Source organism: Amphibalanus amphitrite, unplaced genomic scaffold (genome assembly GCF_019059575.1).
Source record: "Amphibalanus amphitrite isolate SeventyFive unplaced genomic scaffold, NRLGWU_Aamphi_draft 000052F_arrow, whole genome shotgun sequence".
In the NCBI taxonomy this organism is placed as follows: Eukaryota; Metazoa; Arthropoda; class Thecostraca; order Balanomorpha; family Balanidae; genus Amphibalanus; species Amphibalanus amphitrite.
Window position 1 is genome coordinate 942,600 of NW_024881548.1, and position 14,018 is coordinate 956,617.

The 14,018-nt window shown below is 56.0% G+C and overlaps 1 protein-coding gene across 8 annotated transcripts in view; it reads left to right on the forward strand.

The window, feature by feature from the left end:
- The window catches only part of LOC122377922 (death-associated protein kinase dapk-1-like), a 164,856-nt gene that overhangs the window by 51,256 nt on the left and 99,582 nt on the right, over positions 1-14,018 (forward strand). For all 8 annotated transcript variants that reach the window (XM_043358524.1, XM_043358529.1, XM_043358522.1 and 5 more), the window contains exon 3: positions 9,927-10,065. In XM_043358524.1, the coding sequence (XP_043214459.1) occupies positions 9,927-10,065 (139 nt within the window). The remainder of the gene's footprint in view (positions 1-9,926; positions 10,066-14,018) is intronic.

The window sequence follows — 14,018 nt, forward strand, 5'->3', positions numbered from 1 at the left end:
TGTCACCGCGTCACTAACATCACTGTCACTGAGTCTGTCAGGGACCGTCACCTAGTGCTGACACATCAATGTCACCACTGTCACGCCCTGCAGGTCCTGGACGCCCATCGAGTCCATTCAGCCATCACCAGCCGTCGATATAGCTCCCTGCCCTCGCCGGGCGCTGTTAGTTGGCCATTCGTCTCTGCATCTGCCCCCGACAGATTCTGTTTGTGTTCCCCGTGGAGGTATGCAGCGTGAGGCGCAGTTCGCTCAGTTGGGCTCCTTCCAGAGTCGCAGAGCATCAGATTGGAATGTTGGAAAGAGTTGACTATAGCTGCGGAGAAAAAAAAAACGAGGATCTCGCTGAGATCGTGATTAGGTGATGTTTCTGTCAGTCGTTTTGGATCGATCTCCTTTTTTTTGTGAGTCTCTGTATCAACAGTGTCGATAATAAGCGTCAAACCAGTGCCCAGCTACCTGGAGAGATTGGAAAAGCGGTCCCGGATCTACCCCATATACAGGCGGTCAGACCAGGTGAAGCTAGGATCTAGATTGTCAGCGTCTGTGAGATTAACGGGGAAGCATCCACCGGGGGCGAGTGACGAATTCGCTCCACGTCTGGCCGTGAGTGGCTGGGTCTCGTCGGGTGACAGCAGCCTCCCAACTCCCGGAGAATGCACTCTGTTTTCTCTGGCGCTGACTCCCGACTGTGTCGTCTCCTCAGAGTGGCTGGCTGCCGGTTCGGGGCCTCCCCGTTCTTTGTCTGAACAGCCGAGTGGCTTCCGGTGGACTGGAACTGATTTTTAACAGAGACATTCTGTTTACACCAGACGCGGACGATGGCGGCATGGGGATTGGGGGTGTCATCGTTCCCAGAACTAACCTCCTGGCACTGAAGGAGTGATGTTTGCTGGAAATGAACAATCTACGTTTAGCGGAGAATGGAGATCAATAGTACCGGCAAACGCAAAAGGAGAAACACATTAACACATTATCGACAAAAGAAGAAACGCATTATCGTCATTTGTGGCTCATCATGCGATGAGCATGTCTCAACAAGCTTTCATTGGACTCAGCATATCAGTGATTAACTAGTATTGCATCCCGTTTATATTGGTTTGCGTCAGCCGTCAACCAATATCAATGAGTCATTTTATCTGCACTTATCTCACGGCTCATATGTCAGATCATTAGCTAATGATGCGTGTCGGCCTGTGATGTATCAGCGTCTCTCGGATCCTACCTGTCCTCGGAACAGTGACCGATACGGACCCAGTTTCTCCCGCAGCGATCAGTCCGAAGTACCTCGCTAATCGGACACACAGTAGCAGCTCTCACACGGCGCCGATCCCTGCCATTGGCCAGATTATCGAATCACTCGCGCACCGGTGTGGTCGTTAGTATTCCGTCGCTCCGCCCAGAGCTCATAATTGAGAGAAAATAGCAGTCATCAGGGCTGTCTGCGTTTCTCCCGTTTGCGGAAGGCGTTTCTGGGAGAGAACCTCGGCCCGCGCGTCTCTCATTCGTCTTTCATCCCTGGCTCGACATCGTCCACCGGAGGCACTAGACTCCGGGCGGGCGGCTCGGCGCTTAAACTACCACCCCATCAGCCGGCGCACCCATTTGTCGTCCGCCGCAAGAAGGGTCCATTCTTCTGGTACTTTCTCCAGTAGGCGGCGGCGCGGCTCGGCCGCGGGTCACGCGAGGTCAACCAAGGTCGCGGCTCGCGACTGTGATTTAATTAGCGGTGAGCGCGAGCGGCGGTCGGGTGGCGCGCGTGTGCCGCTGATTAGTGCATTCGCCTGACCCGGTGACCCGACCCGATGGACGGCAGTGGGTGCGATCGAGCTGCGTCACACTCAACGACTGCCATCACAGTCCATTGCGGACACCGCCACCGTACGCAGTGGGAACCCGAGGCAGTCCACCGCTCCTGCCGCGCGGCCCGACCGCACGGTTAAGTGCAGCCAAACGCCGCGAATAATTAGGGCCGATGAGACGATTTGTGGTTCGGCGGAGGCGGTCGCCGTGGTCAGGCATACAAATGCCGGCCGGCCGGCTCCGTGTTCGGGTCACCTGGTCGGGTCAGGCGGCTGAGCAGAGCAGTGGAGCAGGGCCGCCGCGGAGCCGGGCCGGTACGGAGAGTTTACGAGCTGTGCGGCTGCAGGTGGACTCGGCTCGCCCTCCCTCGCTCTCTCCAGCCAGCACGTGGAGGAACGCTGCGTGCGCCGGCCTCCGCAGGCGGTGCCGTCATCTTCATTAGCGGCCGGTAATTTCGGCCAATTCAGCGCGATCTGCTCGCCGGTGGGGCCGGTCACGAGCGACCGGCGCAGACTGGGGTGGGCCGGCGCGGCGGTCCTTGGGAGACCGTCCCCAGCCCGGCACGACGGTCTCTGGGAGTCCGTTCCCAGCCTAGCGGTGGATGGGGACCAGCGGTATCAGTTCCCGGTACGACAGAGAAGGGGAGAGGCGTAACGACCCATCAAAGCCCGATCGCCCTCGAACCGGTCGTTGGGGAGCATCTCTCCAGTGTTGCAGTGTTCACAAGAACTCGTCCAATCGCGCCATCTCTGCTTCAATACACCGAGGGGATCGCGCAGATGCGCAGGTTGCGTCACAGCCGTATCGAACACAAAAATACCTGACAACGCGACGATAATTGGACTACACTGCATTGAAATCCTGCTCACCTCTCCAGATCCGGGGTTCCAGGAACCTGGCCCAGGTGTGGATGGGACCGTGGCTTCCAAGCGAGCGAGCTTCGTGGCTTCCGGGTCAGCGTGCTACTGGTCACATACCTTAGCTACCTTCACCGGTCCTAGCAGTCTGGTCCGTCGACGGTGAGCCAACCCTCAAATTCCTGAATCTTGTCCAGCCCGATACATGTCGACATTTGTACACATAACTCATGGTTGTTGAATTCGAGAGAACGCGTCATGTATTCAGCCGTATCTTACATAAAAGGAGCGGCTGTATTGCAACTGAAAGTTCTGATGAAAATAGATGTGAGTCAGCGGAGTCAGAAGGTGGTCGTGCCGCTCGTCTTCTTGGCCTGTTGGGAGCAGACCGTCTATTGTGACCTGTCTGGCAGTGAGCGGGTTGCCGTTTCGGGACAGCCACAGTGACCTGCTCCTGTCCTGATACTGACCTCTGACTGTCGGGTTGGGGGGTCTCTGAGGTCTCTTTGACTGAGGTGTTGAATGTTCACATGCTCGGCCGCGCGTCGGTCCTACATTTTTGTACAGACTTAGCGCCAGTTGTCATCATAATAGTTTTGCGGCAAGAGGCAGGATCGGCAGGCCTTCCCCTTTTCTTGAGCTCCACCATACCTAAACAACGAAAATGATATCGTTCACTGCTGTCTTCTTGTTTTATTCTTCTTTATGGATGTCATTTTTACCACGACTCCTAAATAAGGAACCCTGTAAATAAGCAGATGATGGGATGCATTGGTAACTCCATCAAAGACCATAGCTCAGCTACAGATAGCTCTATCAAAGCCTATTGCTGCAGCAGCTCATTGCATCCTCTCTCAGCCCTGCGGCCCGGCCTGGTGACAGGGATCTGGCGGTACCGGTGCGTTCGGCAGCAGCAGTCATATCAGGTCGTTTTGTAACCGACCTTGTATAAAAAGTCGTCAGCAAGCTGCCGGCCGTTTTTGCCAGCGGTGTCCGTAGAAAGTGGTACTTCGTGAGCGGAACGGGCCCGGAAGCCCCCGAACGGGCTTCTGTCACCCCGCTGTCTGCATCGGACGCATGTCATGTCAGTGGTAAAGTTTTAGCTTTCAAAGGATCGCTAAATATCGAGGAACAGTTCTATGTTCATAAGATCATTCATTTGGAGAGTTTACCCACCCGGGGAGCGAGTAGTGAATGCAGCACGGTGGCATGAGCTCTGATAAGCAGCTGTCAGTGCATAAGCCGCCTGGCCGACTCCTCCGGCCATCTGCAATGCCTCCCTGGCCGATTCCTGAACGCGGCAAGTCATAGTGCGCTTATCTGATCGCGTTTACGACCATTATTAATGTCGGCGAGCCATTATGTTTTCACGTAATGAGCGTTTCGGCCCGTTTGCAGTGCCTTCTGACGTGTGTGGGGATTTGTTTTAATTCGCGGCCGGCGCGGTCCGTGCTTGGATTGGTGAATGGCTCCGTTCGTCACAGGTAATCACCGTGTAAGCGGGCCGCGTTCGGCCCGTTCGGCGTGCTCGTTCCCAGGCGAACGGCGAGGGCGGGTCGCCGCAGGTCGCCCCGGCGCCGCCGACGGGCGCGCCGGCCCAGACCTCTGCCTCTCCCGTCTCGCAGTCGGGTGCCATGTTGTCCCTGGGCACACAGGATGTCTACTGGCTATTGCCCAGTTCGTTTGCATTGTTGCAACGTGCCTGTCATGCCTGTTGATGTCACTTGTCCGAGGAGCAGTCCAAACAGCTCAGCCGCGACGCCTGCAGTCCAGTGATGTAGTGTTTGACTATCGAGGAGCGGCCAAGCAATGCTGTTGAAGCCGTTGTAAATGTGATAAATGATCAAATCGCCAGGGAATTCCGGCTATGCCTGATTGCGTGAATGAAGAGTGGACACTTGGGGTAACAGGTGGCCAGTGTCGCCGACAGCTACTGGATATTGGGAGGGATTAGCATGCAGAGTAGCTAGAGAACTGTGGGAAAGTGAGGGCTGCAGCTGATCAGGCTGCGCCGAAACGCTTCGGAGAGAGACGGTGAGAAGTCAGACTGAGTGACCTCGACCTTATACCGAGTGCGATGTAAAAACGGCACCATTCGCCGAGTTCCGACGGTGCCACGGCCCACTGACAGCGTCCGGTGTGCGCTGTAAACTGGCAGCTTCAGATACCGGGCCGGCCTTCCTGCGAGTCGGGCGCGCCAATGTCGGGCGCACACATAGCATTCACACGCACTGGGCACACACGAAAACACACACACTAGCACACACGGCCCGCGGTATTGAAACGCTATAGAATTAGACCAAACAGCTTCCAAACAGCCAAATGGAGGTGATACGGCGAGCAGAGTTCTATTCTGACTCACCCAGTCGCAACGAGGCCCACCGGTCGATCGTCGAGGGGTGACCCATTTCGATCGGTGCCGCGCAAGGTCGCAGGGGGAGGGGCTGGGCGGCTGACTGGAGCGGGCGCCCGTATCGGCCACCCGCTTTGTCCGCGTCTGTCAGCCGGCGAAATTGGCGCCCCGGCCGCGCCACGACACGCCGCCGAATCTGGAGCGCCGTGTGCCGTATGCGCCGCGCCGCAATCGACGACCATTGAGCCGGCGGGCGGGGTCGGAGGTCGCCGGTCAGCCCTGATGGGGTACGGGCCGTGCATACTGCAGCGGCTACCGTGTCATGGGGCCCGAGCCGCGTCACGAAGCATTAGTCAACGGAGTCGGACAGGGCCGGGCCGGCGGGAGGCGGCGCCCCGTCGCCGCCGGCCCGGCACGTCCGCGTCGGCATTGCCGCACCAGCGCGCCGAGATCGCCATCACTGCGCTGCGATTGCCGCGCGGCACGAGCGCGGCGCTCTGGGCCTGCCTGGCGACCGACAGCGGACTGATGCCGGGCCGGGTCAGGGGGAGCAGTGGACGCCGCAGGGTAAACGGGTGGATATTAACCCGCGCGGGGCTGGGGTCTCCAGCCGAACGCGCGGGGCTGGGGGGGGGGGGGGGGTAAATTTTACCCCCCCTGTTATCTCCCGAACTAATGGTCCGATTTGGAAAATTCAAACGCTAATCGAAAGCTCTCATCACGAACTACTAAAAACATGTACTTAATTTAAAGTTTGAGGTCAAGGTCAAGGTCAGGTCAAGGGTACAAATTGCAAGTTTCTACAGTATCGGCCTTGCACCGTAGTTGCCGAAGAATGGAGTCATGGACTGAGACTGATCGCCCAAAACGTGTTCTTAGGCTACCAAGACAATATTCGTTGCATACAATATCATTCAGAGGTCAAGGTCAAGGTCAGGTCAGGTCAGGTCAGGTCACCAAAAAACAAAATATAGAAAAGGGCATGTGCGACACATGTTTTATGGGTCATTTTACTCATAGAATTCAATAGGCACACTCAATAAGTGATATGGACCACCTCTGGATGAATTTCAGGTCGAGGTCAGGTCAAGGTCAGGTCAAGTGAGGTCAAATTTTGAAGTTGGTTGTTAAGGCCTAAAAAGGTGTCTATCTGATGCAGTTTTTCACGGCGAATCGAATGGTGCTATTTTTGTTTCCGTACGAGGTCTAGAACTTCAAAAAAAGTCATTTTTCAAAAATTTTGTGTGTCGTGACGTCATAAAATTTTGAATAACTCCCACATTTTAGAACCGATTCTTCTAAAATTTGGTATGTAGGTGCACATAGACCACTTCTCTGACATATATTCCGGTTTTTTCGATAGACTCAAAGTTTTGGATTTTATAATGATTTATCCAAAAAAGTCAGTTTTTTGAAAAAAATTAGGCCAAAATCCAAAATTTTCAAAAAACCGAGATAGCCATTTGATAGACAAAGTAAAATTACGCATAACCTTTTTTGTTACGTCTTGATTCCTTTAAAAATGAAGATGTTAGCGGCGTTTGAACTTTTGCCGTTTTTGAGGCGAAAATGGCGAACATGACGTCACTAAAACGTCAATTTCTCAAAAATTTTCCGACGGATTTCGCTCAAATTTTCAGGGAACGTGTCAAATTGATGTAAGAAAAGGTACTGAAAGTTTGGCGGTGCTGCGCGCCGCCGTTTTTGAGATATCGCAAAAATTCGCGAGGGGGGGTAAAATTTACCCCCCCCAGCCCCGCGCGGGTTAACAGTAGGCACAGATTCTGTCGGTGCCGCCTAGCCACCGGTGCCGCTGCTGACCTCACAGCTCTTCGCCATGCCGTCCGCAGTCACGGAGCATCGCTCACTCAGAGCACTTCTCAGAGGACCGAGTCCTGAGGTCACCGAGGTCCTGTTGATCCAGCCTTGGCTCGGGCTGCGCAGATCAACCTGCGGAGCCGGCCGATCCCCTGACCTGGCCGTCCACGGATCTCTATGACCGGAAACTGGCTGTCTGCCAGCCGCGCCTTGCCAGGAGCTCACGTCGGGCCATGATTTCGTGAACCGGGTCGTTTCGACGGAGTTTACAAATATAGCGTGCCGGCTGAGGCGATGCGCCAGCTCTTTGTCTCGGGAATCTCTGATAGGCTGGCAAACCATGACGCTATATATGCGTCGTTTCCAGTGACACGATCTTCAGGTGCAGCTTTTCAGCTTCACTTATAGTTCGCGGGCAAATTTCGTAACATGCAAGTATTTTCAGCCAATTTGCTTCGTTTGTAATTTGTCTTCACAGATAGACAGTTTTGACAACACACCAAACCACACAACCAATCTCGGCATCAGATCTACCATCCTTGTTCCAGCATTGCAGCATGCAGAGCACAGACCCGTATGAGCCGTTCCATCCAGCCCCATTCGGACCGGCTTGGAGACCGACTCGGACCTGCAGCGCCTGCACTGGGCCAGCCGCGGAGGCCGCCGGCTCCACTGCGCGGCCTTGCGCTGACCGGTGTCTCTCGGACGCCAATGGAGCGCCTCCGGCAGGCGGACGTGAGCCGGGATGCTCGTCGCCGCGCTTTGCTGCTGAGGGCCGAGCCGTTGTGTTCGGGCCGCTCGAAGTACAGCGCTGTGATGGAGGTGCAATGAGAGACTATGCAGTCTGAGATGTGGGGATTCTCAATGTTTATCACAGTGCAAGGACTTCAGGAGGTGTGGACAAGCCGATGCAATGCACCCAACTCTTTTCGAATTCTCCGTAGTCAGTCTGCAAAACTGCGGCCTACATAGTTTGTCAGCAAAGCTGCCTCGGTGCGTCATTTGAACGATTTTTTTTCAATATCCAAGCTGATGCTGTCCTGGACCTGCGGTCCTTTGCTGAAGCTGCCGCCGTCAGTGGAAGCAGTGCGCCATCCCCGTCAGCCGCGGCCAGCGTGCGGACAGCCTCGTGAGTCCGGCCAACCGTTAATGACCGGTATCAGCGCAACGCATCGTTACATGATCCAACAATTATCATTAGCGATTGGTTGGATGACTGGCATGGGAGCCAGGCCGGGGTCCTGCCCGGTTGACCTGTCATGACCCTCGGCAACCTCGGGTGAACCCGCAGGGACACGTCAGGTTATCTGTAGCGACAGGGCTGTTGCGGTGGACGGGTCGCCTGACCTCGTTTGCTCACCGCGGCATGGGAGCTGATCGGAGCGAGCGAGACAGAACAATGCCCTATCTGCCAGGGGCCCACTCGAAATGGACCTTATCGGCCGGTGATTTGAGAGGACGACACGCGGGTCACGGGAACCCCCGACCGCACGCCAGGTCGGAGGCGCAGGCGCTCGTTGGGGGAATTCGCTCTCTAAAATGGTGTGACAAAAAAGTCCACGATGCCTTTCAAGTTCTAAAGCAGATGGCAACATAACAAAATACTTTTATACGTAAAACTTTTCTACTGAACGCTCTTTTTCAGCCGCAACACGTCAGCCAACTCGTCATTAGTTTGTCATCAAAAAGCGTTTCATTGGGCTTCATCCATGAAGGCAGGTCTACCTTTGCACGCTCGGAATCAAATCAAATTCGTTGAGAAAAATCATCTGTGAAATACAGGTTCGTTTTTATTCACTTCTCCCCCCCCCCCATGGATTTGCAAATAACTATATCTCTGACATAGTTTTGAAATTGTATAGCCAGAACGATGCATAGTGGCAGTGGCACCGGTAGCACTTCAGCTCTCTGCACCTGAGGGCCGCTGCACCTACCGATCTTCTGAGCGCGGTGCGGTCGGGTATTGTGCGGCCGGCTCAAATGATAAGTTGTTTGGCCGATACAGAACAGAGGCCGACATTAATCAGTAGGCGCAGCGGCGCGATTGCTACCGAGCCGGCCGATACGGCCCGGGTGTGGCCCGCCGGCCGGCCGGCAGGGCCGCTGCATGAACGGGTGCAGCCTGAGCTGAATGCAAGACATACTGGAGTGGCTAGTGAGCATGCCTTTCGAATGAATTTAGATCCATAATGATGCCGACTAGCGCAGTAAATGGCAAAATGACGTTTACTACTGTCGCGATTTTCTGCTTGAAATTCAAGAGTTACTAGCTTGCGAAACGAGTCTAGCGATTTAACCCAGAACATTCAGTAAGCAGCTCTGCTTCGACATCGACGTCTATATTTCCTCCCTCCCTATCGGAACACGGTCCTCGTACTTGCATAGCTACATCCCCGCGGTATGCAGCGCGATCTAAGAGCACCGCACGCTCTCCTGCTAGCCCGCCGCGGTCAGTATGCGGCCGGCGCGCCGGCTCTCGGCTATCACTCAGTGGGGCAGCGCCCTGTCTCCGGAGGGCATCTGGGCTCCCGCCGACGTCAGGAGAGCACTGATCCAGTTCATGATGACCGCACGTCCGCTCCGGTCAGCGGTGGTCAGCGCTCAGCGGTCAGCGGTCAGCGACGCGGCACGGTCTGACCCGTCGGCGGCGGCGGGAGAGGGCGAGCGAGGGAGAAGGAGTGAGGGCGAGGGCGGCCACCGCTGGGTGTGAAGTGGCCCCGTAACCAGGCGACGAGTTATCGCGGCCGAAATCGGCGCCACTGCGGTTTTATCATCGTGAAATGAAATAACGGATAAGGGTCTCAGCGCCGCGCTGGGCACTCAACTCTATAAGCGTGAATCAAGAGCAGGTCACGGGCATGAACGTCACATGGAGTCTAACGTAATCTTGTACGTGCACACGCAGCTGTGGCGTGGGATGAATACAAATATCTGCAGCTGAGCGAGCGCTCTAATTTACATTCGTTACTGTCTTGTGTCACGTGCCTGCTACTGCTCCATTTGATATTGGACAGCGTATTGCCACTCACTGGCGGAATGGTGACACGCAGATATGTGCGCTCGGCCCTCACTGACGTTCCGTTTTTGTTTTGCAGCGTCCGCGGCGGAGAGCTCTTCGAGTTTGTCACGGAGAAGGAGCGACTCAGCGAAGCAGAGGCTTCATTCTTCATCAAACAGATTCTCAGCGGTTTGGAGCACATGCACTCCAAGCGGATCGCGCATCTCGATCTGAAGGTAAGTAACGGGGAGTCTTACGTGGGCAGTAAATCTGCGGCACTTTGCGTGCCATCCGGCGCTGTTTGCAGCCGTCAGCAGGTGTCAATTCTCAGTCGAAAGTATTATATGTGGGTGACAACAATCGGACCCCTGGGGCTGATGACATTCCTCAACTTGCCGAGTTACACTATCACCCGCTATTCAAGTCCAATAAATCGCGGACCCGAGCCAGGCGCCTCACTGCCCGTCCAGCCACCGCACCACGCCGATACAGTGGCGAGCGTTGTGCAGTTTTGTCCGAGTGCAGGAAGGACGGCGAGGTAAGACGCTCGGATGGGCCGTTACTGGACAACAGTCAATTGGCCCGGTAACGCGGGGTAATAGTTGTCAAAGCCGGTTTGGAGGCGACCCTGAACTAGCGTGACGTCCGTAAATGTGAAAGATTCCTCGTCTGTGTGACCAAGCAAGCTTGACTGAGCAGTGCTCCTCCATAAAGGGAAAATTGACAACAATATTACTCAGGCTTCCTTCTTGCGTGATATTTTACATCACGATTTCAGCAATGCTCATTACCACGCGATGCTCTACATGGAAAATATGACTAACGTTTACAAAAGCACACAAAACAGTGGTTGTCCAGCCACCACCAGTGCCACCACTGCTGCATAACATGATTCAGCTCCGCAACAGTCAACACACAAACATATGTGCCCCATTTCATTCCGACCCAGATGAGGTAACCTTGTCACTCCGTGGCCGCCATGTGGCCCGTCTGTCGTGTCTTCGCCCGTCTCTGCGGACGACTGACGCGTCCTCGCCACTGTCTGGAGACTCGCGGTGGTCCTGGCCGGTCCATTGTGTCCCGTCCCCGTCACTGGGGGCACGCGAGACAGTGACGACAGGTCGGCGGGCCGCCACTTAACCGGCCTTTGTCCCAGCGCGTGCCCCGGTGACCCGGCGACCCCAACTGATGGCACGGCGCTGGGGATGTTCTTCAGACGAGGACTGCCGCTGGGACAGCGGATGGAGACATTCCTGGGCCTGGAGCAGACGTTTTTAGGCCGAGGAGCGAGGAAGATGGGGAAGTTGATGGGGTCGGCCGGCCGTCTAAATTTCATTTCTTTTTTAGAAGCGCCGCTAGAAAAGTTGAATTAAATAATTCAGAAAGTAGCGTCGGGTTTTCTATATTGTTGGAAATAAATCGTTACTTAATCTGCTCCTGGTTATCAATAAGCGGCGCTCGAATGGTCCAAATGACAGCGTAACGACGCCCACGATTTTTATCGTGTTTGTTTTTTCAAACATCAGCTGGACAATTCTCATGAAAATCTCCCTCGCGACCGTCATGGCTCTCGGAATGCGCTTGTGTATTCTCACGACCAGCTTTTTACCTCGGTTACCGCATGTTAGCAGTCGTTTGAACCCCGAGGGATGAAAGTCTGTCACGCCGGCGCTATCCCCAGCACCAGCGGACCGGTTGCGTCCCCGGTCGGTCGTACCGATGACCCCGGCGTGCCGTGGGGGCGGTACCGACTGGCTGAGGTCAGCTGGGTCACGGGGGCAGGCCGGTCGACCCGTACCGTCCCGTGAGGCAGGGCCGGGGCCGGGCCGGAGCGGACGGCTGAGTCAGGGCCGGGCCGGACCCCGCCCGGTCGACCACGTCCCTGGGGCGCCGGTCACGACCGCGCTCTGTTCGGGACGCCGGGGCGCTCGTGATTCGTGGGCTGTGTCCGGGGCGTGGGGCGGGGCCCAGCGAACTCGTGAACCACGAGCGGGCCGACCGGCGCGGCGGCCACGCCACGCCGAGAGCGGCAGGAATGCGAATGAGCTGTGCCGGACACTAAAGCTGTCATCGGACAATTATAGGCGCCCGGACCTGTTCATTACGTGACCTGCCGCCTGGCGCCCAACAAAGCTATGTAGTTAACAGCCGCGTCGGCTCATAAACTGACCTCTCGTCATGGTCCGCTGCCTCCGAGGCCCCTGGCGGCTCCGATGGGAGGAGGGGCGGGCTGGGACATCTGATCAGCCACCCCTATAGGAAATCCCATCGGTAGCGGCTGTCTGATGCGAACTCCAGCCCGGGCCGAAAAGGTATCACCCGGTCATGCTCGGTAAACATAAGTGACGAGAAATCGCCGGCAGCACGCGCTGTCTGAATGGAAAGCCGCCAAATCGGGCTGCACATGATGCCCAGCCGGTCGTTAGTGTAAATTTATGATGAGCCACATATAGATCTCAGCTATCATTTAGTCAGACGGGCGTGAAATATCACGGGTGATCGTATTTTACTGGCCGGCTCGTGTACTCGGAGCTGTTGATTGTGTATGGCGTCTGAATACCTGCGCCGGTTAAGGTGAATGTGAGCTCCTCCTTGATCAAACAGAGATTCCGCGCCTAGATGTCAAGAGTAAAAACATTAAACAAAGTTGGTAACCATTGCATCACTGATATTACCCATGGCGGACTGAACGCTGAGCTTCAACATAATGTTCAACAAATGCATGATGATTCCGTCAGAAGTCGTGGTGGCGGCATACTCAGCAGTCCCCAGGCTCTCCAGGCTCACCACTCTGCTCACCGGTCTCCGGGCTACATCAGGTCCTCCAGGGTCCTTCAGGGTCCTTTCCGGTTCCCACCGGCGCCTACCGGTCTCTGTCTCCGGCGGGGCGTCTCGACGCGGCACCGTGCTCCTTATGAGGCCGTCGGCGGCGTGTCACCGGCGGCGCGACACGACCGATGACCTGGTGACCCAGACGGCACCGCAAGGTCGCTGCGGAGGCCGCTGGGGCCGACAGCACCCAGAGTGGACCGGGTCCTCCTCCGCCGGGCTCCTCAGAGTGGACGGGGCTCCTCCGCCGGCCCGGCGCCTCATGTCAGACGTGCGCCGTATAATGGGAGCCATAAACACTGCAGGATATTATTTCATCAGAATGAAATCGGAATAAATAATGAAGCGGTATAATTGTTCAATTAAGCGTAATGATACCACTTATGGGTCACTGCACTAGATCTCTAAAAATGTTGATTGCGCTTATGACTGCGAGATATCATTTAGACAAACTAAAAAAAAAACGAGAGAAATATCTCCTTGTACGACTCATGCAGTGAAACCACTCATGCCCTGTCATAATGAACTAACCGCTAGCCACGGCTCGTGCCGATTTAATCCGCTGAAAGGATGCTCACGACCTCGTCAGCGGCGCGCTGGCGAGCCCTTTATCCTGGGATCGGGTTGCCGCCGCTCGGGGCCACCGTTATCAGCGCCTGCCGTCCATAGAGCACGCGGCCGGCCGGCTCGTGGCGCCGCGCCGCTCTCGACTGCACGCGCCCGGCCGATCGGCGCCGATAGGGTGCCGCCGGGGCCGGTCGGGTCGGTCATTAGTGGCCGCGCAGGTCAGGTCGGACCGATCGGGTCTGTTCGGGTGATCAGGAGCGGTGGGGAGGCTGGGTGATTGGTTGATTGGAACGTGGTGTCGCAGGGTTTAAAGTTGTCACTGTATCCAGCTGAGTGATGCAGCTCCTGTTGCTTCTATATTGAAACGGTTCGACGAATAGCTGCGGCATGAATTCAGCCCAGTGTGTTACGAAACGATCGCATCCTTGCTTAGTGACCATGTTTGGCGTTCCACTGTGAAAATGACTCAAAGGGCAGTATTCGGGATATCTTCCATCGACCGATAGCCAGACACTGCATGGGACCTGGCCTGTCCAGAGCGGTGCTGACGGAGACCGCCCGGCGTCAGGGGACAGTCTGTCGAGGATGGACAATGGACATCCTTCACCGTCACCGTCTAGCCGCCATCGCTCCGGTGCCGAGCCTGCACAGAGAGGCGACCGCGCGCCATCACTGTCACGGCCGTGCCCTCCCGATCCCAACTCACACGACCCACGAGGGATCGCTGTCGTTACGGAGCAAATCACTGGGTTTCGGCAGCGGCGCCGCCGCGCCGGTCCGCCCTGGTTAATGC